This window comes from Ambystoma mexicanum, chromosome 2p, assembly GCF_040938575.1.
Source record: "Ambystoma mexicanum isolate Mex_15411 chromosome 2p, UKY_AmexF1_1, whole genome shotgun sequence".
NCBI lineage: Eukaryota > Metazoa > Chordata > Amphibia > Caudata > Ambystomatidae > Ambystoma > Ambystoma mexicanum.
Genome location: NC_090923.1, coordinates 48,925,104 through 48,953,015, shown reverse-complemented (window position 1 = coordinate 48,953,015; position 27,912 = coordinate 48,925,104). Strand labels below are relative to the sequence as shown.

The 27,912-nt window shown below is 47.0% G+C and overlaps 1 protein-coding gene across 3 annotated transcripts in view; it reads left to right on the top strand.

Annotated features, from left to right (window-relative positions):
* The window catches only part of LOC138566184 (mitogen-activated protein kinase 14A-like), a 191,808-nt gene that overhangs the window by 29,801 nt on the left and 134,095 nt on the right, over window positions 1–27,912 (top strand). The window contains exon 1 of one of the 3 annotated variants that reach the window (XM_069643221.1): window positions 25,160–25,309. The exons of 1 other annotated variant lie outside the window; for it this stretch is intronic. In XM_069643221.1, coding sequence (XP_069499322.1) covers window positions 25,161–25,309 — 149 coding nt within the window. In that variant the 5' untranslated portion in view covers window position 25,160. Of the gene's footprint in view, window positions 1–25,159; window positions 25,310–25,415; window positions 25,461–27,912 lie in introns of those variants that run through there. One more of the 3 variants, XM_069643223.1, reaches the window with a different exon arrangement.

The following is a 27,912-nucleotide window of genomic DNA, read 5'->3' as shown; positions in this document are numbered from 1 at the left end:
TAAGGGAGGGTCAGAGTGCCAGGGTGGCTTGTCTAGTTCCACTCTGCATTGGGGAGGATTTAGTGGGGTGTCTGGTGGTGGGACATGACTGGCATGTGGGGACTGGCTGAAGGAAGTGCATAGCTGTTGCTGAGGTCGCTTCCCATGAGTAACTAGACCCTCACAGGAGTAGATATAGAGTTTCTATATATGTAGGGTATACATAAAGCACGGGACTAGCTGGGAAGCAAAGGAGAGCGGTGCACAGGGGTGACACCCAGGAGGTTACGGGTAGGGAGCTGGGGTACTGAGGCTTGGCTTGGGCTAGCTTCTTTATGAATGATATCGTTGAGTTACCGATGATCTGACCATAAGAGTGGTAAACAACCCTTCATGTGGTCCTCCGCAATCACGACAAACTGCTGGTCGGGATTCTAGAGCTGTCCAGCTAGGAGATGGAGGCATAAGGGCTGCGATCTCCCGGCTCAACTCAAGACACTGCAAACTGGACTAGAAATCCTTTAGGACATTTTTACCTGCATGCAGCAGCAACACCCACCGCACACCACCCGACTCCAGAGAAATGGCCGTGATAATCAACCGGCAACTGCCCAGAGCTCAATGTAGGTTCTGGATCACCTTTTCAGTCTCCAAAGAGGTCCTCTAGACGAGATCGCCACGCGACGAGCATCTCATCCGTGTACGATAGTTCAGTCTTTGAGATACATTTTGTTCTGGGCTGGTGGTGAAGCGTAACTACGAGGCGGATAGTGAAGTCATCCAGGAGACCAAGACTCTTTTGGCTAAAATCAACTGATTGTAGATTGAGCAACATTGGGCTTCATTCCGAGATTGGAGGTAGTCATGGCTCTATTTGCGCCATGACTGCCTCCAACAACGGTACCGGCACCGGTCTCGTTCAATGGGGATTTACCGGTGTAGTCCGGCCTTTGCGGGACCGGTAAGTCCCCATTGAAAAAAACATTCCCCATTCCCATTTGCGCCCCCATAGGGCTCAATGGGAAGGGGGAAGTAGCTAATAACGGTACCGCAATTTGTGGTACCATTATTGGCTCTGATTTCCCTTAACGGGTCCCGTCCATAACGCCTGGTCAGACCAGGCGTTAAAGGAGGGACCCGCAAAGGGAACTCGTAGTAGGGCGGTAAGGGATTACCGGGTGCCCGTTATCCCTTACCGCCCCACTCGGAATGAGGTCCATGGTGTATGAATTAAGGATACTCATGCTTTATTGAATGCCTAATTTGAAATTAACTTAAAGCTAAAGATTGATGATCTATTTAAGGTAATACTCTGTAAATGTACCACCTCTTGTCTACAAATGTTAGTTCAATCTCTATGCTTATCTCAATAGTAGGAGGCCGTGGGTGACGGCATGCAGGGGAGAGAATTTAAATGGAAAGGCTGAAGGATACGTATCTTCCTAAAATCCCCCCTCACCCTCTCGAGGCAGAGAAAGTCATTTTCTGAACTTCAGCAGATAGAAAGGGCCTCATTACACGGATGGCGGTAAGGATTTACTGGTACCGGTAAAATACCGGTACCGGTAAATCCTTACCACCTTACTACGAGGTCCCTTTGCGGGTTGGGGGATTTAACGCCTACTTTTTGCAGGCGTTAAAAACCAACCTGCAAAGGGACCCAGGGAGCTAATTACGGTACCGCAATTTGCGGTACCGTAATTAACACCTTCCCCATTCCCATTGAGCCTATGGGGCAAAAATGGGAATGGGGAAGGGCAATGGTGGAAGGGGGAATGACCGCCCCGCCAACCTTGGAATGGGGCGGTAATTCCCAAGGCGGTGCCGGTATTTTACCGGCATGAACCATGGCGCTAATAGCGCCATGGTTCTCCGCCATCCGTGTAATGAGGCCCAAAGTGTTCAGCCCCTGCCACCTGGAAAGTAGGCTTTCAGCATGACCCTAACTTCCCGATGCATGAACACAGAAAGAGGAGAGACCCTGCCCTCTAGCAGTAAGGGGGATGTAGTCTTCTTATCCGCCAGAGTACAGTTGGTATATGCCAGCCACACACCATCTCTGTTTCTATGTATTGATACTTTGTCGATTCAACAGAGTCCAGTTGATCTGGTTTGTTATAATGATTCATGTGAGTGTCACAAAGGTCCCTTTGAAGCTGTTCAATTTGTCATTATAGTATGTATTTTCTAACTGTATAATAATATTGTAGTATTCTGCCACTTTTTTTCCCACCAAATCTTTATTGCTCAATTCAGTTTACATATGTAATTAGCTGTGCAACTCCATGTCATTTTCCGTCACTTTTTTTGATCAGCACGGTCTAACTTTACCCCGAATCAGTGCTCATTCCGTATGATGCATTGTTATGACCCCCCCCCTACTTGAAGGCAATGACTCACGAGCACAGATTAATGGTGAGTGGTTTGGGAGGTACCTGTAGTCACCCAACGTGGCATGGCAACCCACGGTGGCATTGCTTGAACTCCTCAAGGGCTGTATGCTCTTCAGCTCTGGCTCCCGGGCATGGTACGAGGAGGCACCACGGGCAGCAGTCGGCTTGCTCCCAGTCTCAGCTGCCAGACTGGACTCAACATGTATTTTCCACCTTGGCGTCATAGTGGAAGCTTCTGTGACACACATGTCTCAATCATGCGCGCTTCGACGCCTTCTCCACCTCACATTAGTTATGTTATGGTGTGGAGTGCAGTACGCAGAGTGTTACGGTTATGGCCATTTATTAAGCGCAGGGTTCACCCAACGGGCATCTTGGCGCTAGCTTAGGCAGGGAAGCGAGTAAGACAGGAACTAAAAAGGATGCTTTTTAAGTAACCATCTAAAAAAGAGATAAATGTCTGTTGGTGCGCAAGGGGAAGAGAGTTCCACAGCTGGGCCGCGGCTACAGAAAAGAATCGACCGCCAACGCAAACAGATTTAAACCGTGGAACAGAAACAGGCCAAGCAGCTGCCAATGAAGCGTCCAGGCTCGGATGTATGGATGGAAATTAACCTGGAAGTATTCCGCACCAGTGCCAGATTCGGGTGTCCAATGTAGATGGCTCAGTGCCGGAGGAATATGTGCACATCTGGGGGTAGCGGTGGCTACTCTGGCCGTGGTATTCTGTAGAGCCTGAAGCTGCTGTATCACATAGGCAGGTTACGCAAGAAATAAGGAATTATAATAGTCCAAAGACCACATAACTAATGAGGACACCACAAGTGCCCGAAGCTGAGGAGGAAGAACCTTGTGCACGGTTTTTAGTTGAAAATAACCCCTCGGACAATCCACGCTGATCTGAGGTTCCACGGACAGGGACGCACAAATCCTTCATTAACAGGACGGGGGAAGGGAAAGGGCCCAAAGAGGACGGTCAGAAGTCGGGGTCCCAAAAAGCAGTGGCAAAGAGGGCCCACCACAAGCACCTCAGTTTTCCCGCCATTTAACTTAAGCCAGTTGTTACACATCCATTCTCCCATGACTGCGATGCACACCCTGAATTTGTTCGCAGTCTCAGGAAGAGAAAGATCTAAACGGATCCAGATTTGGGTGTCATCTGCATAAGAGTAACACGGGAAGCTGTGAGAGAAGATGAGTTTAGTCAAGGGCTGGATATAGATGTTAAATAGTACCAGTGAGATGACAGACCCTTGGAGGACCCCGTATGAAAGTACCGTGGGCGTAGAATGGAAAGGAAGGAGAGAGAGAGTGAGTGTGGTATGATCAGAAAGAAAGCAAGAAAATCAGGATAGAATGGCACCAGAGAGGCGAGATGATCATGCATGATGACAGGGTCGATCGTATCAAAGGCAGCAGATAAATCAAGTAATAGTAAAGCACCAACACCGCCTTGATCATGCAGCCGAGCCAGATCGTCAACGACGGAAACCAAGACACCCTCAGTGCCGTGTCCTGGCCGGGAACCAGACTGGGACGAGTGAAAGAAGGAAGATTCCTGAAGAAAAGAGCTGAGAAGAAGACAGACTAGAGATTCCAGGAGCTTCATCAGGAAAAGGAGGAGGGAAATGGAACAGAAAGTAGCCAGAACCAAAGGGTCTAGGGATGGCTTTTTCGGAAGAGGGTCAATCGGGCATGTTTAAGAGAAGCAGGCATCTGACCAGTGAGAAATTAGGTACTAACAGCCTGTAAGACCAGAGCGGAGACCCGGGACAAAAATGTCCTTCAGAAGAGAGAGAGGAATAGGATCTGTGTGGGAAGAAGATTTGAGCCTCATGCAGCTGCTATAACGTAAATACAGGAAACGCAGACTAAGAATGAGCACAGGTAGGGACAGTAGCCACAACCTGAGGATCTGTGGACCTTAATCCAGAGCAACAGATGTTCTCCCGAATTTGGTCTATATAATAGTTCGAAAGGGAATCAGATAAGGAATAGGACGGGGCGATAGGCTCAGATGGAACTGTAGACAGAAAGCGAACCACTTAAAAAATAATTTAGGTTGGTTAATAGAGATTTCCACCTGATGTGAAAAATGGGCGCACTTAGCCTCAAAAATGGCTTTATGATACAGAGCTGAGATTTGCCGCAAGACCTTGCAGCAGGGCAATAATTCCAGTGCCATTTGCGTTTGGCTTGCCTCTGTTGGCGGCGGGGTGCATGATGATGATAATTAAACCAGGGCCCAGATACGCTGTCCTTAGTTTAAGCATTTTAAGAGGGGCAAGAATGTCAGCAGTTGCTAAAACGGCCTGCTGGGCAGAGATATCATCACAAGAAACCAAGCAAGAGTTTCGACAGGAAGGGAGGCGGGGCTTGTTTGCGGACTCAGTAGTACGAGTCCATTCCCAAGAGAGAGTTGGTGGGGTGGGCAGTTCTCTTTCCTCGGCTGGGGCCTCCCTCTGGAACAGCCTCCCTGCCTCTCTCAAACCTGAGCAGAACCGCCTGCAGTTCTGGAAGCAGCTCAAGACCTTCCTTTTTGCTTCCTCTTTCTCCCTTCCCCTCCCCTGCTGATACCCTAATTGCTCTGCCCACTGGTCACCTGGTCACCCTCGGAACTCGGGCCCAGGCTCCTGCATGTCCAGTTGCCCTTGCACTGCCTCCGGGCTCGCCAGCACTTAAGGGTCTGTATCTGCAACCCTACAGTCCCTTCTCTCTGCACTTATGAGCCACCCTCCGGTAGCACTTATTGATTTACCTACACTTCTACCCACTCACCCCCTTGGCACTTCTTCCCTCCCTCTTCCCTGCTGTCACGTGTTCTGATTGACACAACGCCTAGTAAGATCATTGTTTTGTCATCCTTCTGTCCCCCCTCCTTATCTTGTCGACCCTAGAAACACTTATGTACAGTCGCGTTATTAATTACTTATCATATCATATCAAGAGAACAGCACCAGAAAGTGGTCAGACCAGGAGACAGAGTGTGCCGGAAAAATAGTGACCTCAGTCTTGGGAGCAGAAATCGGGTCCAGTGCATTGCCTAATAGGTGGGTGGGGCCATTGACCAACTGGGAAAGCACCAATGAATTAGACTGAGATGAATCTGCAGGTGTTGGTGTCTAGAAGGTTGTTGGGTTTTGGATTGAAATCGCCAACAACCAGAAAGTGAGAAAGCTGAAGCTGAAAATCGGCCGCTAATTCTAAGAAAGAGTCGCCAAAGGTAGGATCAGAACCTAGAGGGCAGTAGTTAGGGAAACAACAAACCCGGCGAGCAATGCCTCCATTTGAATATTCTGATTCAAACCCAACAAGGTCACCACAAAAGGAGAATTAAAAATAATAGCTACTCAGCCACCACGGCGAGGAGCAATACAATCTAAATGGGAAATGCTAAAATGAGTGGGCAAAAGCTGGAGCATGGTAGGGCCAGAAAATTCGCAAAACCATGTTTCGGTGACACAAGTAAAAATAGGAAGGTAATCGCATAGTACATGTGGCAGTGCGCTGCATGAGGAACATAAAAAATTGTAAAAAAATAAGTAAATAGGTGCACACCTAGTTATCTGTTAATAAGGAAAGTAGTTACAACACTTTCAAAATTTCGGGTGCTGGGGAGGAATACAAGCCCTGACACTGGAGCCTGTGTAAAACATGAACTAAGAAAAGTGTCTAAATTTAAAGACACTCCCGTCCCCTGCACACCATTAAAGCTGAAATAAATCAGTCAGTACAATACTTAGATATTCAAAATTATATAATTAAATGTTGGGTTATGTTATGGCAATGTCTCAGTTTAGGCTGACAATGCAGATCTGATCAGTAGAATGCTGTGAGAAGAATGCCATGACATACACTCTGTAGCATCATACGGAATGGTATTGCTTGAGGAGAGACAGTTGATGTTATGCTGGGCAGAGGGTTGGGGGTCTCTATCTTAGTGACTTGTAATCTATCAATAAACCACTTGTCACTTCTCTGGCTGGTCTGGTGCCTCTACATATGGCGACGAGGATGGGATATGGCACGCTGGCGCATTGAAAAGGACTGCTGCCGCCCATTTAACGGACCCGCGTTTCAGCAAAAGAAAGCGGTCCCGAGGCTCTGAGACCCCCAGCCACGAGGCCTGATGAGGAGAGGTCCTCCCACCACCTCGCACGACTGAACTGTGTATCTGCGGATCCACACCTGCTTGCTGGCCCGCGGATGCCAAGCCATGTGCAAGCCTGAGCGGCGACCCCAAGCGGAGCTCACCTGCCTAGTGAACGGAGCGGTTCCCAGTACGCTGCTCCCCGGATCGCTGTGCCATCTGGTGTTATACTTGCGGATGCGGTCCCGTGTGAGGTGATCGGGGGGAAGCGTTCGCCTGTCCCAATCTTTTTGGAAGGAGGCCGGGAGGAGGCTGGCATTGTCGCGAGGGGCGCACCCTCGTGACAGAGGAGGCCGGGAGAAGGCCGGCATTGTCGCGAGGAGCGCACCCTCTGATTTCGCGCGCATGCGCACATCACGTGTGCGGAAGCGGCGCACAAACTTGAGCGTACGAGTGGAGAGAATCTGCGCACTGCGCTCGTGCACATCACGTGTGCGGAAGCAGTGCGTGAACACGCACGGCCGAGGGGAGAGGATTTGGCTGGCCTCCCTTGTGCACGTGCTGCGTGGAGAGAAGCTGATCTACGTGCCCGTGGGAAAGCCTACATTGCGAGGCAAAGCTTGTGGAGCTGGTCGGAAGCCCGGCGCCTGCCATTTGAATTGCAGTGGATACAGTGACTTCCAACTGAGGTGAGTGCCGCCTGGGGGTCCCAGCACCGCCTGGGGGTGTAGTAGTGTGTATATTGGTGGTTTTTCCTGTTCCTGTAGTGTCAGACACCGTGCTGAGCACGCATGACTTTGTCAGGCATACCGGGGCCACAGATGTTCTTGCCCTCCCCTGGTCCTCCAAGGATAAAATGGGGACCCTGGAAGAAGGGTTTTCTCCACTACGTGAAAGCCACTTGTGGGAATGGCATGTCAGTGGAAAGGAAGGAGTCTATGCTTATGCACTTGCTGGGAAATGAGGGGCAGCGGATTTTTGAAACTTTACCCAATGTCAGTGAGTTGGATGCTGAAGAGGGCATGAGCGATTTTGATGCGGCACTAGCCAAACTGGATAAACATTTCGAGTCAAAATAAGTACTGTTATGGAACGGTATCATTTTGGGATGAGATCACAACATGAGGGCGAATCGGTAGAAGACTACGTCACTGCTCTGAGGCATCTGTCTATGAATTGCAAATTTGGGGAAAGCCTAGATGAACACATTAGAGATCAATTCATGTTGCACTGCTCCAATGACGAGATTAGGGAGGAAGTCTGGCTAAAGGATGATCCCTGCCTGGATGAGGTTATCGGCATAGGGAAAAGAATTGAACATACTCTACAGTGTGTTGCAAAATTGGGGACGAAGGGTACCAAAGTTGAGCAACAGGTTGAGGTTCTGAGAGTGAGTGACAGAAAAAGGGATGTGGCCAAAACACAGAAAAGACAGAAAGGGAAAACATCCAAATCTGGTGATGTGTACCAAGGGAAAGGTGGCAATGCGACCCAGATATCTAATAGAATTCCCCAAAGGGAAGCTATACAGAAATTGGGAAAAAAGAGAGATGAACGTTTATGCTTTCGATGCGGAAGTCTTCGCCATCTATTTTCATCACCGATATGTCCGGGGAGGAAGTCAAAGTGTAACATTTGTAAAAGATGGGGACAGTTCGAAAACTGTTGTTCTAATTATAATATTGGTGCTGGGAAAAGTATATTGTTAATTGAGGAATGTGAAGGCTCAGATAATGAAATTGTGACGGTGAATATGGTTCAGTGTAAAGATATAGATGAGTGCGAGCACCCTTCAGCATGGGTTGAGGTAAATGGGTGTCAGGTTAAGATGCTTGCAGATTCTTGCTCTAAAATTACCTTGATGTCAAAAGCTGTATATGAGAATGTGGTTGGTGGAAGGATGGATGAGTTGAGCCCGTCGGACAAGACACCTGGTGGCTATAATGGTAGCAGAATTGAGGTGTTAGGGTGTTGTACGGCAAGGTTCAAATTTAAAGACAGAGTTACGTATGGCAAGTTGTATGTCACAAAGAATGGTGAGACGTTATTAGGATGGAAGGAACAAAGGGGTCTATGTATCAAGTTAGATCCCAATAGCGAAGAACAGGTTTTGAATGTAGGGAAGGAATCTGTGTGTGAGGGTTCAGAAGTGATTCCCAACAGTCTGATTGCTGATTATCCTGATGTTTTCAACAAATGTGTTGGTTGCCTCAAAGGTATGATTCATAAAATTGTCTTAAAGGATGGTAGCAAACTGGTGGTGGCTAAACTCAGACCACTGCCGCTATTGATGCGCAATGCTGTGAGTGTAGAATTGGAGAAATTGATGAAAGCTGGTATCATTGAACCAGCCAAGCGGTTCAGTGGATCTCCCCTGTAGTTGTTGTTAAGAAACCAAGTGGGGAGTTGAGGGTATGCATCGACCTGAGAGAATTGAACCGTTGTGTGGTGGCAGATCGACACCCTCTACCCAACATGGGGGAGCTGTTGAGCAGGATTGGCAATGCCAAATTCTTTGCCAAATTAGATATGGCTAGCGCCTATCATCAGATTAACCTAGATGTTGAGTCACGCAAACTGACAGCGTTCATTACGTATGACGGTATTTACCAGTTTAAGGGCATGCCATTTGGTTTAATTTCAGCGTCTTCTGTTTTCCAAAAAGTGATGGATGGGTTATTCAAGGGTGTTACCAATGTGTGGTGTTTCCAGGACGATGTGTTAATCTGTGGAAATACCCAAGATGATCTAAAGAAAAAAGTGGAAACAGTATTGGAAATATTTAGAGCCCGTGGAATTACTTTGAGAGGGGAGAAATGTGTCTTTTCCACTCGGGTAGTGGAATATTTAGGTCATCAAATATCTGAAGAAGGATTGAAACCAAAAAGAGAGCTAGTTGATGGTATAAGGAAAATGCAATCCCCTAAAAATAAGGCAGAACTACGGTCTTTCTTGGGGACAATAGAATTCTATCATTGTTTCATAAAGAATTATGCTGATAATGTTACTGCGCTGAGGGCATTATTGAGAAAGGGTGTAGAGTTCGATTGGAGTTTGGAGTGCAAAAGAGAATTTCATGAGATTAAGTCGAAAATTGACATGGCCAAACCTTTGGCCATGTATGACACTAGGAAAAAGACAATACTAGCGGGGGATGCAAGTGAAACTGGTATTGGTGTGGTGATGTCTCAAGTTGGAAAGGACGGATCAGAGATGGTGGTGTTACTTGCTTCACGCATGTTGAGGGGAGCTGAACTCAACTATTCTGTCTTGGAAAAAGAGGCACTAGCATGTCATTGGGGAATTGAAAAGGTGAAAAACTGTGTGTGGGGCCAAGACTTTGTATTGAGAACAGATCATAAGCCTTTGAAAGCCATATTTGAAAGTAAGGGACTGGACAAAGTGTCAAGAAGGGTTGCATGTTGGGTAACCAGACTACAATGTCATACGTTTAGTATAGAGGTTGTTGCAGGAAAAGACAATTTACAAGCAGATCATGCGTCAAGAATAAGAGTGTACGATGAGCATGGCATCAAGGATTATGCTGATATTGAGTCTATGGTTTTTACCACTGGAGGAGGTGTAATTCACAAAGAAGAATGGAACAATGCATTTGCTCTGGATGACATGTGGAAGCGCATAATGTCATTCATTAGAGGGGGTTGGCCAGAAAAGAGGTTGATGAAAGGGCCTTCTGGGAGGAGAGGTGTGAATTATCCATGAAGGATGGTTTGATATATCGGTGGGACAAGTTAGTTGTGCCGAGTTGCCTGAGGAGAAAACGTATTGATATTGCACATCAAGGACACATTGGTACGTATAAGACCAAGGAGGTGATTAAGGCCGATTATTGGTGGCCGGGGCTGGACCGTTAGATTGAGAGGGTAATTGGAGGTTGTATTGATTGTACCAAGTCAGGGAAGAACATATCAGCGGTGGCACAGCCAGTGAAGGGAACTGAAAGTCCCAATGGTGTTTGGCAGGATTTGGCAATGGATATTTTAGGACCTGTAGACATGGGCAAGGGTAGAGGTAATTTTATTGTTGCACTAGTGGACATGTTCTCGAGGTGGACAGAGTTTAAAATAATGAGGGACGTCACACGACGGTCCATAGTGGCATTTCTGGAGGAAGTGTTTGAAAGGGAAGGATTGCCTAGGAGTATGTTGACGGATAATGGTCCACAGTTCACGGGAAGCTTATTTCAAGAGTACATGTACAAGTGTGGTGTTAAGCACAAAAAGACGGCATTGTATTATCCCCAAGCCAACGGCATGATTGAGAGGATCAACCGTAGCATTATGGAGGATATCGGAAGAGGCAGTACATGTGGTTTGGACAGGAAGGTGACTGTAAAAGAACGAATGTATGCTCTGAGAATGGCTCCCAATACTGAAACGGGAGTTAGTCCATTTGAGTTGATGAGAGGGCAGAAGGGAAACACAGTATTGTCGCAAGGTTGGTTGGGCCGAGCGAGAGAGACAGATAAGGTAGTGGAAGAAGTAAAAAAAAAGATTGATGAACGGAAAAGTAAGTGGGTTGAAAAGGTCAATAAGAAATTCCCTAGAAAGAGGACAAGTGTTGAAGTAGGTGACATGATCAGAATAAGAAAGGCGGTCATAGCAAAGAAGGGGGATCCTCTGTATTCAGATCCTGTTAAGGTGGCTCAGGTTTTTGAGGGTGCTGTGAAATTGGAGAGTGGACAAGTGTGGAATCTGTCGTGGGTTGCCATGGTGAGGAAATAAGGTGGGCTCACATTTGGCGACCCCACAATCTTATAAGTTTTTTTTTTCTGCTTTGCTTGAAATGTTTAAAATGAATGTATATAGTTTTATTTGAGAAGGGAGGGGGTTGTGTTATGGTAATGTCTCAGTGTAGGTTGACAATGCAGATCTGATCTGAATGCTGTGAGAAGAATGCCATGACATACACTCTGTAGCATCATATGGAATGTTATTGCTTGAGGAGAGACAGTTGATGTTATGCTGGGAAGAGGGTTGGGGCTCTCTATCTTAGTGACTTGTAATCTATCAATAAACCGCTTGTCACTTCTCTGGCTGGTCTGGTGCCTCTACAGGTTAATAAACCAGAATTGAAACACATAAATACTTTTTACAAATTCACATAAATAATAACAAATTTCACATATGGCCATCATAAAAAAGCAATGGAAAAAAAGAGCAAACACAATATTCTTTTGTTGCAATGTGATTTCCAACTCTACGCGTTTCGGGGAAACTCCCCTTCTTCAGGAGCAAAAGAAATCTGCAATAACAAATATACATACAATTAATAGTCACCTCTGCATTTGGTAAACACACAATTATACTTTGTGCAAATCATTATTAATAATCACTTCAAAGAGAGCAAAATAACCTTGCTCTTACTCAATATTTTCATCAATTTTGTATTTTCATCAATTTTGTATTCATGGTTGAAGAACCATAATTGAACGTTGGTGTGACTCCAACACATGAAGCAAAAGCAAAAATGGTAAAGAAAATTACCTCTGGTGTGTTTTTCTGTGTAGTCTAGCCCAATGCAAGAATCTTATCCAGGTTAAGAGGCATCGACTCCTGAATCAAATCTAGAGTGAAACCATGAAAGGTACTGGATTTAACAAGAGAGTCTGTATAATCAACTAGAACCGCAAAATGCCAAATGAAGAACTAGAGGCTTACCCAAACGTTTAAAGAGGAATCAAAGATCCGTAGTTGGATCCACAATAAAGAAGCCACAGGGCTATGGGAACTACGATATATGTCAAGATGGAGTAGATCACCACAGGGCTATAGGAACCATGATGGAATTCAAGGTGTAGTAAAATCAGGAGAGATGGAGATCCTAAAGGAAACCGTTAAACCAGTGATTAATATCTTCTTGCCGGTATCTATCTGACTAAAGAAATGACATAATCTATCAGCGGACAACCTTTACCTCAAAAAATGAGCAAAATGCTCAGTTGTTCATGTTGTCGCTTAACTCGCCATGGAATAATGACTCCCATATTCAAAAAACATTTTAGCCACCTTCCGATCCAAAATTGACGTACTGTCAAGAGAGACGGATATCTACCAAAAGAATAACCATAGAAAGATAGTGAGTCACTATAGCCTAAATATCAAGCTTCGAAAGCGCCCCCAAATATGTTAATGATCTCAGTACTTACAATTCAAGGGATAAGCTGCTATATAAACGTAACTGTGATGCGTGCACCACACACCTGGTGTCCGCATACTGAGTACACATACTGAACCGGTTTAAATACAACCAGGAAGAGAAGCGGTCACATGACTGAAAGGACAAAGAATAGTCATCCGAAACTGGAGTACGGGTGATGATGAATATATGTAATTAATTCATTGATCTTGATGCACAATGATCCAGGGTAAAACTAAAGGACAAATGATTAAATAGCAACGTCACATGGCAGTGTCATATGACACTGTCACGTGACGCAAAAGTAAACATACACTGCCGTGAGGAAGAATGTATCACCTCCTGAATGACAGCTTGAAGATGCAAAATAAATAGAGATGAATGACGTTGATGCACAGTAATCCAGGGTGAAACTAAAAGACAAATAACTAAATAGCAACGTCACGTGGAAGTGTCACATGATGCTGCCACGTGACGCGGAAGTAAATATGCACTGCCGTGGGGATGAACGTATCACCTCCTGAATGACAGCTTCAAAATGAAAAATAAATAGAGATGAATAACGATCCAAATGATAGTCCATATGAAAAAGTAAAAAGGTAATAATGCCCAATAATGAAATGGACATAGAAAAAAGACTCAAAAGTCAACCACTGAGAAAAACTGGTTCATCAACCATACCGATGAATATCTATAAACTTATAGATTCAATTGACAGAGAATACTCCATCAGTCATCAGATGATCAACACAATGAGTGATCAAACAACTCAAAAAATAGACCTAAACTCAGCTTCAGATTTTAACCACTTCGAACGAAATGTATTTTTGTGGGCCACAAGTCAGCAGGCATTCAATAAAAAAACCTTTTAAAAATGAAACATGAAAAATATGTGCACATCTGGGCCTAGAAGTGGTACTCTGGCCGCAGAATTCTATTGAACCTAAAGACACCGCATCAGATATCAAATAGCCGCCATATCACAAAGGCAGGTTACGCAACAAATAAGGAGTTATAGTTGTCCAAAAAAGACATAAATAGGACACCACAGGCGCCCGAAGCTGAGGAGGAACAAGTTAAAGAACCTTACGCAGGGTTTTGCAACAGGGAAAGAAGGGAGAGTGAAGAGGATTTAATAGCAGGGGAAAAAACATTAGGGAATAAAGTAGAAGGGGGAGCCGGTTGCAGAAGCAGCTGGCGTGAAAAAGTAGATCAGAGGGTACTTACAACATTTGTCCAAGGGATATTTTTCGGCAGTTCGGCTGAGGCCCGGATGGGTACAGACGGGCTAGACTTTGACGTGACTTTGGCACGCAAGGTACGTCCTGCTGCACTCATTCGCTGGGCTTGTCCGCTGTGCTCCCGGATGACAGGAGACCTAAGAACACACATAGTATTTCAGAGGCCAATCCCTGTGTACCTCAAGAGTAGACAGGGAAGGCAGACTATGTTGTGTGCAGGTAAGATAACAAATAATCATTTCTTTATTGTGTATTTAGAATTGACTATATATCACATCTGGACTTTTCTAGTCACTATTACTCTTATTCCAAATCCATGGCTGATCTTCTAAGTGGCTGGAGAGGGGGAAACTCAGAGGTGCCTTATGCACTGAAGCTCTGGGCTTTATGACTTTCGCTGGAAGATTTGATTTACTAGGTGGAAACAAGTGGATCCATCTATAACACACAGTGACCCACACAAAGTGTTAACGATCAATACGAGGTTCGGGTGGTCCCAGGTTACCACAGTCTCTCAGAAGCATAGTGCGGGCCGGCTACCGTATGCAGCTGGTACAAGAGGAAATTGCAAAGTCCCAGTGCTGGTGGGCTATTTTCACACTCCCTTCAGATACCTGGATTCCTGTCCAATGCAAGATAGGGGGAAGTTGTGAGGGAGGGGTAGACCCCTTTAAAAGTGAGAGAGAGGAGAGCGAGGGGGGAAGATAGATTGAGAGAGAGAGAAGTCAGAAATGAAGAAGAGGAGAGGGGGTGAAAGAAAGGATGAAGGAGACGGGGGCACACAAGGACAGATGGAGGGAGAGAAAGAGAGGGTGAGAGAGAGTAGGGAGAGGAGAGAATGTGGGTAAAAAGAGTAGAATGAGTGGAAAGAGAGGGGAGAATGAGGGGGAAGAGGAGAGAACTAGGGGGAAGAGGAGAGAATGGGGGGAAAGGAAGAGAGCTAGAGAGTGATGACTTAGAAGGGAAGAAGATGAAAGGGGGTGAAAGAAGGGATGAGAGCGAGAGGGGGAGCGGGTAACAAGAGGATAGCTGGAGAGAAAGAGAGAGAGAAGGGAGAGGGGAGAATGAGGGAAAAGAGTAGAATGAGGGGGAAAAGGGGGAGAATGAGGGGGAAGGGAGAGAGCTAGAGAGAGAGGAGTAAGAAGGGAAGAGGAAAGGGGGTGAACGAGAGGGTGGGAGAGAGGAGGCAGAGGGTAGCATGAGGGGGAAAAGAGGAGAATGAGAGGGAAGAGAAAGGAGTAAGAGGGGGAACCATGGGAGAATTAGGGGAAGAGAGAGGAGAATGAGGGGGGAAGAGGAGAATGAGGGAAATGAGAGGAGAAAGAGGGGGAACGAGAGAGAGGAGAAGAGAGTAAAAAGGGGGGGAACGAGGGAGAGCAGAACGAGGGGGAAGAGGGAGAGAATGAGAGAGGAGTCAGAAGGGAAAAGAGGAAAGGGGTGATAGAATGGATGAGAGAGAGAGGGCGACAGGGGAAAAAGAGGAGATGGAGGGAGAGAAAGAGTGGTTGAAAGAGAGAAGAGAATGATGCGAAACATAGAATTGGGCGAAAGAGAGGATAATGATGGGGAGCGGAGAATGAGGGGGAAATAGAGAGAGTAGAATAAGGGGCGAGAGAGAGGCGAAAGGGAGGGCGAGCGAGAAAAGGCATCAGAAGGGAAGAAGAGGAAAGGGGTTAAAGAAGGGATGAGAGAGGGGAGGAGTGAGCAAGAGGAGAGATGGGGGAGAGAAAGAGAGGGTGAGAGAGAGGAGCATGAAGGGGGAAAGAGTAGAATGGGGAAAGAGAGAGGAGAATGAGGGGGAAAGAGAGTGTAAAGAAGTGGCAGAGGCACTCTTAGCAGTCACCCCGATTACCAGCAAGAGCGTACTTTGGCCCCAACAGCATCCTTGCCACAAGAACAGAAGACTCAACCATAAGGCACTGTTTACTGTCTTTATTATCAATCAAATTGACAGGGATCACACAGGAACAGCATCTCGTTCTAGAAGTTCTCATTCTCCAAACGTGGGTTACACCGTTTCAAAGGCTAGTGACGTCATAAAAACAACTTACATCCCAAAAACCTATCAGGGATTGGGATTGGTTAGTCAAGGAAAACTATATATTTAATCCATAGAGTAGGTCTGGTTATTGGATGGCCATATCTGGTGGCTCTTCCTAGGGCCACCTCTAAATGTTACAATTACAAAGTTGCAGGTTAATGGGGAAATTATTGGCCACTGCAACATAGTGTGCTTAATGTGAAAGGTAGCTACGGATTGGGCAGAACAGGTCTTCTCGGCCTTGGGACCTTGGGCAGCGACCAGGCTGAGTGAAACTATTCAAGGCAATGGGAAGGATCATGAAGGTGCTGTGTGTCCCCAGTAAGTTGCCATCTCTGATCGCCGGAGCCCTGAGAGCTTACATTCAGCTTTGAACCTCGGTAGTAACTGTATTGTTCCACCTCTGGTTCGATGGGAAGAGCTTTCCCCATCTGTCTCGAGTGAATGGGCATTGTCCTGTTTTTCCAGGGCATGTGTGTATGGACCACGGAATGGAGCTTTCCTGCTTGTAATTATGGTGATTTTAGTCTATATTCCTTGCAGGTGGTAAACTGGAAACTTTCCGTCTCAGCTTGTCCTTGGCAAGGCTGTGCACTGTGTCCGTGCTGGAAGCTCTGTCTGCTTGCCTTCAGCTGAATCAGGCTTCTCCGTGTATTCGAAGTTCGTCTTGCTTTCTCCATTCAGTTCAACACACCTTTGGATTCCATCTTTGTTCTTATGGCCGTCGTTGTTAGTTACAATTAAAGGGATGGTCTAGTAAACATTTTTATTTAAAAAATAGATAGGCAACATAAAAAAAAATACTAGCATTCTCCGTTTTAAAACTTCCTATGTAAAATTTTGAGCTATTCAAGCTCAAAATTCGCAAAAGCAAGCACATGGGCGCATCCATTTTGTGAAATGGAGGCCCTCCTGTGCTGGCTTTTGCTTTTGCGGCACTAATGAAGAAAAAGCCAGCCAGCTGTAGTAAACAAAGGCTACCGCTGGGTGGCTTTCCCTTCATTAGTGCTGTAGGCGGAGGACGGGGACCGGAGACCAGAGCAGGAAAGCTGCAGCTGAATCTCGGTAAGTGCTATTTATTTTTTTTTTTAAAAATAAGCACTAGCTGCGTTTTTTTTTCTAAGTTTTCCAGGCTGGAGGAGCCAGGAAAACTTAGAAATAAAACCGCAGCTTTACCACCTGCAAGGAATATAGACTAAAATCACCATAATTACAAGCAGGAAAGCTCCATTCCGTGGTCCATACACACATGCCCTGGAAAAACAGGACAATGCCCATTCACTCGAGACAGATGGGGAAAGCTCTTCCCATCGAACCAGAGGTGGAACAATACAGTTATTTTTTAAATAAAATTTTTTAAAATTTTTTACTAGACCATCCCTTTAAGCATGAGCAAGATAATTGTACGTATTCTTAAGATATTGCTGTTGCTGCATAGCTAAAGATTTACGGGTGTAAGTGTGTCAGTCCTCTAACTACTATGAGTCACGCACATTTGTTACGTGTCTATCTGCAATAAACTAAATTGTTCGTGTAGCTTCATGCATGGATGCCTATATGCTTCATGTCTAATGCATCTGTGTCATGGTGTCAGTGGTGACCTCTCATCAGCTTCTTCAGGTTATAGTCAGTTGACTCTTCTGTCGATCACAGCTGGATCTCTTCCATATTGACAGTCGGGTATGGTTTGAATGGCTGCCTGAGTGAATAACATTTCTCCCATCTGCGATACAACACTGATGGTGATGAAGCGTCCAGGAGCGATGTACATCTCTCATTTCTCTGCCTTCCGGCTGCAGGTCAGGTGGGGGTCACGAGGTCCACATTTGAATCTTCCACTTCAAGAGAGCAGAGAATGAGGGGGAAAGAGAGAGAGAGAGAGGAGTCAGAAGGGAAGAAGAGGAAAGGGGGTGATGGGATGAGAGAGAGAGAAATGGGGAGAGAGGAACAAGGGAAGAGATGACGGGAGAGAAAGCAAGAGTGAGAAAGAGAGAGAGGAGGGAGAGGCGAGAATGAGGGGGAAGAGAGAGGAGAATGAGGGGGAAAGGCAGGTGAATGAAGGGGAAAGAGGTGAATGAGAGGGGACGAGAAAGAAGAATGAGAGGGAAAGAGAGGAGAATGAGGAGGAAAGAGAGAGGGGGAAAAGAGGGGGCAAGAGAGAGAGGAGAATGAGGGGGGAAGGGAATAAGAGAGGAGTCAGAATGGAATTAGAGCAAAGGGGCTGAATGAAGGGGAGAGAGAGAGAGGGGAGATGGAAAGGGGAGAGAGAGGAGGGAGAGGGAAAGAAGAGCAGAAGTGGCGGCAGAGAAATAGAGGGTGAGGGGAGAATGGGCAGAAAAAGAGTAGAATGAGAGGGAAAGAGAGGAGAGTGGGGGTAGGGAGGAGAATGAGGAGGAAGAGAGGAGAATGAGGGGGAAGAGAGGAGAATGAGGGCAAAAGAGAGAGATAAGAAGGGGGAAGAGAAGGGAGAGGGAGGGTCAAGAGAACAAGAGCGAGGAGTCAGAAGGGAAGAAGAGGAAAAAGGGGTAAATGAAGGGCTGAGAGGGAGAGAGAAGAGGGTGAGGGGAAGAAGAGGGTGAGGGGAAGAAGAGGAGAGGTGGAGGGAGAGAAAGAGGGGGTGTGCTAGAGAGGAGGGAGAAGGGAGAATGGCTGGTGAAAAGAGTAGGACGAGGGGGAAGAGGGAGAGAAAGAATGGCGGAGAAAGAGAGAGAGGATAATGAGGGGAAAGATAGAACGAGAGAGAGGAGGGGAAGATAATAAAAGGGGGAATGAAGGGGTAAGAGGGGGAGAGAGACAGGATGGACACGGAAAGAATTTGGGAGGTGGAGAGCGAGGGAGAAAAGGAGCAAGCGAGAGTGCAAGGGAGAGACAGTGAGGGAGGGAAGAGGGAAAGAATGAGGGGGAGGGAGAGAAAGAAAGATAGAGAGTGGTAGAAAGTGCGAGAGGAAATAAAGAGAGTAAGGAGGCAAAGGCCGAGGAGAGGTGAGAATGAAGGGGATAGAAAGAGAGAGGTAGAGGGAGAAAGAGGGGAGGATATTGAGAGAGAGCAACAGAGAGACCATGTGAGAACATAGGAGCGGTATTGGAACTAAGCCTGTGTTTGGTTGAACCTGGCAAGCTTGTGAACCATAGAGATGTGAAGACCCTGTTCCTGAAGGAGGCTCTATCCAGAGAACACCTGTAACTAAGAGGCATGTTGTGCCCCTAAGGGTCACCTTCAATCAAAGGGATACTCAGCCCTGAACCAGAGGGTGATGAGACAGTGAAAAGACCCTGAACCAGAGGGTGATGAGACATTGAAAAGACCCTGAACCAGACAGTGACGAGACAGTGAAATGACTCTGAACCAGAGGGCAATGAGACATTGAACCAAAGGGTGATGAGACATTGAAAAGACCCTGAACCAGAGGGTGATGAGACAGTGAAAAGACCCTGAACCAAAGGGTGATGATACATTGAAAAGACTCTGAACCAGAGGGCAATGAGACATTGAACCAAAAGGTGATGAGACATTGAAAAGACCCTGAACCAGAGGGTGATGAGACAGTGAAAAGACTCAGAACCAGACGGTGATGAGACATTGAAAAGACCCTGGACCAAAGGGTGATGAGACATTGAAAATACTCGGAACCAGAGGGTGATGAGACAGTGAAAAGACTCAGAACCAGAGGGTGATGAGACATTGAAAAGACCCTGGACCAAAGGGTGATGAGACTTTGAAAAGACCCTGAACCAGAGGGTGGTGGGACATTAAAAGTCCAGGAACCAGAAGGTGATGAGACTTTTAAAAGACCCTGAACCAGAGAGTGATGAGTCATTGAAAAGACCTAGGATGAGAGGGTGATGAGACAGTGAAAAGACCCCGAACCAAAGGGTGATGAGACTTTGAAAAGACTCTGAACCAGAGGGTGATGAGATGTTGAAATGATCCTGAACCAGAGGGTGATGAGACATTGAAAAAACACCCTCAACCAGAGGGTGATAAGATATTGAAAGGACCCTGAACCAGAGGGTGATGAGACATTGAAAAGACCCAAAGACAGTGGGTGATGAGACATTGAAAAGACTCGGAACCAGAAGGAGATAAATCATTGAAAAGACCCTGTACCAGAGGGGGATGAGACATTGAAAAGACCCTGAACCAGCAAGTGATGAGTCATTGAAAAGACCTAGGATGAGAGGGTGATGAGACAGTGAAAAGACCCCGAACCAAAGGGTGATGAGACTTTGAAAAGACTCTTAACCAGAGGGTTATGAGACATTGAAAAGACCCTGACATTGCACCAGCAGGGTGAGAAAAGCCTAAGAGAACCTAAATTAGTCTCACTAAATTATTGATGAAGTCCTCAGAGAACCTTAGAGTGGTGATAAGACTCGGCAACAGAAGTCTGAGGAAATCCCAAGTGAACCTAAAAGACTTTGAACAAGAGAATGGTGAGAAATTGCAACCAGAAGCCTGGTGAAACCTTAGCAAAACCTAAGAGCGGGATGAGATGGTATACCAGAGGGCTGGGGAAAAACTGTAAGAATACCTTAAAGGTTATGTACACTGAACCAGAGGGCATTGAGGCACTGAACAAGAAGCTTGTGGAAAACCTTGAGAGAAGAAGAAATAAGTTGAGACACTTGTGAGACCAAAGGGAGGGTTGAAGAAACCACTAGAATATTGAGAAGAGGTAAGCCGTAAACCAGGTGTCGCTTGAAGAAGAGCACACCAGAAGACATTAGGTGCACTGGAGAGAAGAACATGTTTGGGAATAAAACTACATATGTAATAAATAAAGAAATAAGACCAAAGCAACTGAAGGTCCTCACCACCACTGAAATGAAGGATTGAAAAGCAGTTTCTTCATTCAAATCTCCCCTCAGCCAGACTCCCCAAGACCCAGAACAAAGAAATCAATTGTTTGCCTTTAAGAGAGAAATGAAGAGTGAACTGACATCGCCCTCCCCATGAAGCACACCTGGTTGACTCAAAGGCTTGTAGATTCCTGAGGGATTGGGTAGGTCCTGAACGGCGCAACTGTGGTTCTTGCAGATCACGTGGAGCAGGCATCCTGTTTGACAGGAAGCTCAGGGTCTCTTCTGGCTATATATGCTGATCGAGAAGGGCATTATATAATGCCCATTATATGTCTAGGAGAGACCTGAAAATGTGTACTATTCAATGTGTGCTCATAGTTTTTGCCGCCACTGAAGAAGAGGTTACAGCTTTTTCCAGGTCTGTATCATGTTGGTTGGTTATAACACAAGCCTCACCGCGCATCCAGTCCAGAGCAATAGCAATATGGTGAACGCCCACCTCTTTAACGATAAAAATGGCTCTGCGGGTCACTTTGAAAATTACGTCTACGACTGTCGTTTTTCTCTCTACTTCACATTTTATTTCAAGACTATTGGCCTCATCACGAGTTGGGCGGGTTCCCGGCGGTATTACTGCCGGCATACTGCCCGGAATAATATCGTCACTGCCACCCGGACCAGCACTATTAGCACCACATCAAGGGTTGGACGGTAATGAGTATTCCCCAATCAACCCATTGTGGCATTTTTGGCGTAATTAGCAAGCGCTAATAGTGCAGTGCTAATTGTGCCTGAAAAGGGGCGTTAAGTTGGCGTGTCTACCCCCAGCTTAGAGGTGGGGGTGAATTCTGGCAGAGTCGTAATTGGTGGACCTTTAAATGCAATGGTAATAGCATTACTGACGCATTTAAGGGCTACCACCCAACTCGTTAGGATGCCCTATTATCGTGAATTATTATCACATCCTCCATCTTGAGCTGTGGGAAAGATGGCACTGCCCTGTCAGACCACGCACCGGTGCCCTTTTTATGCCCTACTGTGGCTGGCTTCAGAGACGTAAGGGTTAATCTCTCTCGTAGACTAACACTCAACATTGTTGGGTGTCCCCATAGTTTGTGGGTGCAAGGAGCTCCTTCTGGCATGCCCTGTTTGTGCATCTTAGTAACTGAGCAGAGCAGCATCCAAGTCCGAGGGCTTGAATCCTGGTTCAGGGGTCTAGTCCTTGATGGCCAAAGCTTTGGAAAGAATCAAGATACGAACCATAGCCAACAGTTTGGGCTTTTGTATAGGCAGGGGATATGCATTTGCCACGCACTGCCATTATGGTACTACCTGGCATAAGAAAGCAACAGCTGAAAAATGGTGTGATGGCCTGCACACAGGCATTAGCTGGGCACTGCTATCCTAACTTATGCCCGTAAACAAGCCAAAACTATTGGCTTTATTGAGGCTAACTTTAAACAAAACTTCAGTGCAAGGAACAGATATAAATCAAGCGACTGAAGGGACTCTTGTTTAAGATATTTTCATTACACCCATGGCACATTTACAGCTGCAGCTAAGCCATAGTGGGCCTGATTCATGGAACGATTTCCTATGGGATTGCGCCATTATGAAACTCTTCCATGAATCAGGCCCTAACTTTCAAGAGACTGCTTATACATAACACTGGCGCAGCACAGTTTGATGTTACTGCTTGCTAGAGCTAGCTCAAAGAGCTCATCGGAGGACGTGGTTTGGCCTGGGAGGGGCATCCAGTGAGTGGGAATGGCCATGGCAGTGAAAGGGTGGGTAAATAATGAAATAACACCCATACATTGTAGGCCCCTTCCTTCTCAAGTCATCTCCATCCTCTCTGGGCCCAAATGCAATCGTTTTGCTTATAGTTCAGATTTAGCGCCTTCTCGTAGCCAAAACGTAACAGCTAAATGTGATCTGGGAATATACCACTCAAGGAAAATAGAACTTTCCCAGCTTCCCTCCATAGTCAAGTATCGGTAGAGAGGGGGCACGGTGGATGAAATGTCTCGCAGAAAGAATGGCAATGATGGTACACCCCTGCCTTGCTTAGCAACAATGGAAGCCTACTACAGGTCACCCCTGCCTTGCTTAGCAACAATGGAAGCCTACTACAGGACACCCCTGCCTTGCTTAGCAACAATGGAAGCCTACTACAGGACACCCCTGCCTTGCTTAGCAACAATGGAAGCCTACTACAGGTCATCCCTGCCTTGCTTAGCAAAAATGGAAGCCTACTACAGGACTCGCAATATTTAAATGGGAGCTTCACAGAATTGCATACACAACCGAATAGTGCTCGATATCCGTAAATGGTGTAACCAAGCCACCGCACTCCGGTCTCCCGAACCTTCACGTCGCAGTACAGATACCTACGGACGGGGCTAAGCAGAAAATGCTTACTTTACTCCCCTGGACAACCTGGTCAGAATGTCCCTCACACTCGTCCCATTGCAAGAAGCTCACTGCTTCCCGTCAAATCGGATTTCCCATCTATTGTACGTTCCTCCCGGTGTGTGTATATATAAATATTTAGCACAAGGCAAAGTCCACCAACAAGGTGCCAACTCGTCTGGTAGGTTGCTAATTCTTATGCTACCCTGCTAAATCCAGCGGCAGGGTGCTCACTCTTCTGGTAGGGTGCCATCTCTTCTAGTAGGGTGCTCACCGTTCTGGTAGGGTGACAACTCTTCTGATGGGGCGCTCACTCTTCTGGTCAGGCACTCACTCGTCTGGTAGGTTGCTAATTCTAATGCTACCCTGCTAAATCCAGCGGCAGGGTGCTCACTCTTCTGGTAGGGTGCCAACTCTTCTGGTAGGGTGCTCACTCTTCTGGTAGGGTGCCAACATTGCTGGTGGGGCGCTCACTCTTCTGGTAGGGTGCTCACTCTTCTGGTAGGGTGCCAACTCTTCTGGTAGGGTGCTCACTCTTCTGGTAGGGTGCTCACTCTTCTGGTAGGGTGCCAACTCTTCTGGTAGGGTGCTCACTCTTCTGGTAGGGTGCCAACTCTTCTGGTAGGGTGCTCACTCTTCTGGTAGGGTGCTCACTCTTCTGGTAGGGTGCCAACTCTTCTGGTAGGGTGCTCACTCTTCTGGTAGGGTGGCAACTCTTCTGATGGGGCGCTCACTCTTCTGGTCAGGCACTCACTCGTCTGGTAGGTTGCTAATTCTAATGCTACCCTGCTAAATCCAGCGGCAGGGGGCTCACTCTTCTGGTAGGGTGCTCACTCTTCTGGTAGTGTGCTCACTCTTCTGGTAGGGTGCCAACTCTTCTGGCAGGGTGCTCACTCTTCTGGTATGGTGCCAACTCTGCTGGTGGGGCGCTCACTCTTCTGGTAGGGTGCCATCTCTTCTGGTAGGGTGCTCACTCTTCTGGTATGGTGCCAACTCCGCTGGTGGGGCGCTCACTTGTCTGGTCAGGCACTCACTCATCTGGTAAGGTGCTTACCCTTTCAGCAATATGACCACTCTTCTGGTTGGGTGCAAACACCACTAGAAGGAAGTGATTTACCACAGTGCAAACGTTTTTGGTATGGCACCCACTTTCCCAGCGATGTTCAGATTTCCAGGACACCCTGGAATCTCGCCCAGCACAGCAGAAATTCGCCCAGCATGTCGCCCACTTCTCCAACATATTCCATACAGTCAGCAATAGCCAGTGATGGATGGAAAGGGCACAGCCAATGTTTTTCAACCATCTGGAATTCCCCGGGATAGCAGCAATTTCCCAACATGTTATAGCTTGCCCATACAAGTGCAGAAAAGAGCTAGCCATGTTCAAACCGTCAAGAAACTGGAGGTGCTGCATAGCCGGCAAGATAGCTCAGCGGGTTGAGCGCTTGCTGCTGCAATCTATGTGTGATCCGGCAAGGCCAACTCAGCCATTCATCCTTCTGATGTCGATAAATGAGTACCAACTTCGGTTGGGATGATAAATGTATGGACAAATGTTCTCTGTATAGCGCTTTTGTTTAAGGCGCTATATAAATAACAAATCATAATCATTATCCCACTGGATAGAGTCCTTTGTTAAAAATGGCACGTGTTGTGCAAAAGCACTGTGTCAGGTGTCAAACAGCACCCACACAGGAAGCAAGTAAAATGGTAATACTGCTCCCCAAATTAATTGCAAAGGGAATACAGACCACGTAGGGGGCCCCAGACAAATAGCAGGAAAATAAAGGATGAACACACAACCATTTCGCCACCCCTTAATTGCACAATAAACCCTGATGGTGGTCGGCATTGCTGACCAGGCAATGGTGTGGCGCCCAAGTCACCCTGGCCCTAATGTGGGCGTCTATCCATCATCTGACAGGTAACGCCCACCCGCAGAGGGGTACGTACTGCTATTCTTAGCACCCCAGCATGTTTTACACAGTACTAATAGTGGGCTTGGTTTAAGTTGAGAAATGGTCCAGTTGCCATTTTGCAACATGAACAAAATACAAACCAAAATGGCTGCCATGGATGTACGGAGAAGGGAACTATATGCAATGGCCCCACAGCAATGGCCACGGCGGCCGTTGCTCTGTAGAAGTATGGCTGGAACAGCAAGAGTTCCTGCTGTTGGCGATGACCACAGGTAAGGGGGGGTTTGAAGGGAGTGGGTGGGGCAGTGGAAATGGTGAGGGGATATGGGAAGGGGATGTGATCAGGGAGGGATTACCTACCCGGGGCCAAAGATGGCTGTCGCCTGCTTTTGAGGAGACTAGGAACACCAGCAACACGATGAGGTATAACCACCCTTCGAGCTTCCGGATTAACTGGGAGGCTAAGTATTACAAAATCTAGATTCCAAAAGGGGAAAGTCCCAGAGAAAAAGACAGGTGCGAAAACTGCAGTCATGTGTCCTGGCATGAAGGGGGGGGGCGTCTAAGATAAACCCATTTTGCGGTCTCTGTCTGTGTTGATGGTGAATAGATGCCCGTGCAGAGTCCATCAGAATAACACTATCAGTCACGCAATGAACCGAGGGTGCCAAACACAACGGGCATCCCTTTCCAAACCCACGTTGGATAGCTGTACCGTGTCCCCCCAAGAGATTTGGATTGCTCCCTGCCCTGGTTTGGTGACCCACGAATTCCTCGGTGGCAGGCGGGTGTCCCACTGCCCAGGCTGGATGATGCCTGCAGCGGGAACCCGCCTGCTTTAAAGGGGGTAGCTCCGCCCCTTTCCATTGTTGCCCTTCGCGGGCTTTCTCCCCATTTTGCCGCGCTCTTTTCGCGGGATTTGCCGTTCCCTCCCCTCCTTTGAGGAGGGGGAGGGAGAATAGGAGGAGGACACCGCCCGGGTTATCGGGGTGCCTCCTCCAGTTTGGAATCTTCGTCATCACTTGTCAGGAAGAGCCTAGAAGCCATGTATTTTGCGTAACTGTGCTATGTGACTGTTTTATGCGTTCATGTCACCTTGTACATACAGCACGGACTCTGCGCACGTGACAGCTCCTCCATGAGACACCCTTCCTGACTGCGCATCCGAGACGAGCGTGAAATTCCACCGCGACTGAGGTATGCGGGAGAGGAGTCTGAGCTCGCCCTCCCGCCCACCTGCCGAAACCTGCAGACTGTGACCTCTGAACCGAGGCAAAACACCCTCCATTCTATTGAGTTCAAAATACGTGAGGACATAGAAACCCAAGGTTCGGCCGAGAAGATGCATTCCAGCCAAAGCCCCGTGTAGCCACTTACTGGGTAGTTCCACCCCACAACCAAAGGGCTGCCCGTAGCTCGGGGTTAAGATGGATGGACGGGTGCGTCTATAGACAGCCCGGGGGTCAGCACAGAATCCGAGGACGTGCACATTCCCACTCTGAGGTTTACTGGCTACCACGCAAAAGACCCCAAAACAAATGTATGCATGAGGCAGGGTACCACCAATCTCCGACAGACATCTCTCAAAGATGACCAGAAATCACAGACCGTCATCTCTTTCCTTTTCTTTGGGGCTTGGAAAAGACGTCTGTGATTGCTGGTCAGTTTAATACGCGACAAGTGAACACGTATGGCAACCACTGCAAATCCATGTTATTTTCATGTCTTGCTTGGAATCTGAAGCTGTAATGAAATCCCTGGCTGAAGTGATGCTGACGGGATCTTGTGATGTGCAGATTTGCACACAAAATGCACCTTTTCTGTTTCTTTCTAAGATGGGCGCACAGGACTCGAGCCACTTTCATATAAGAGAACTTATTGAGGTATGCCATCGTATTGTAGTGCAGTCTCGGCTCGGCACACTTCCAAAATCGATAACTTGAGCATGTTTACATTGGGAAGTAAAAAGCATCATTACAGTGCTTAGAAGACAGCATCTGGCGTATAGCGCTACACAAAAACCTGATGTTATTATTAATGGTCGGGACCCATTGCACTGAAATCGGCAGTGAATCTCAGAGTTATTTCGCTTCCCGAATACAACTTCAAAAAGAGGAATGCATTGAGAGAGATGAACAGCACTAGCAGAGTGCTTCCTGTGCCCCTGTCTTGTGGCGTGCACGATGGGCGGGGTCTAAGACTTGAAGGGCGGGGCCTAAAAACGAAGATGTAAAAATGGTCTGGCCTATATAAGTGCATTTCCCAACACAGTCTGCTGGGCACAAACTAAAGAGCTAAATCGGCATGTGCAGCCGGTACACAATGCATAAATACATAAACTGGGTTGTGTATGTAGGTGAGGCCTTGTGTCCCAAGAGCTGTTCCTGCTCGGCGCACTAGCAGGTGTATTTATTTATGCATCGCTTGTCGGATACACCTGCAAACACCTCCATCTAGTTGTTCAGGTTACCCAGCACGAGCAACCATGCAGAACCTTGGAAGTGCATGAAAAGACCACAGTGGAGGTAAACTGGAGCCGGGGGGCATGGGGGTGGCAGCATGGGCTTGGTGACTGAGGGTGGCTATGCTGTGTAACACAACTCTCAATGTGACATAGGATGTAGAGGAAATGTGTGGGACCAAACACTCCAGACTATCAAAATACTAACAAGGTTGCAGGGACAATCAAGCTTCAAGGAAAACCAAAAAGAAACCTGCATGTAGTTGTTGAGTGCCTGTGCAATGAGTCTCTCTATGCCTGGATGAGGTCAGACTGCTGTTAGGTCATCTTTCATTATTTAAAGAAGTGTCTTACGATGAGCGTTTTGCCAGTTACCTCTTCTCCAGGCTCCCTGTCTTCCTTTTCTTCTTGCCT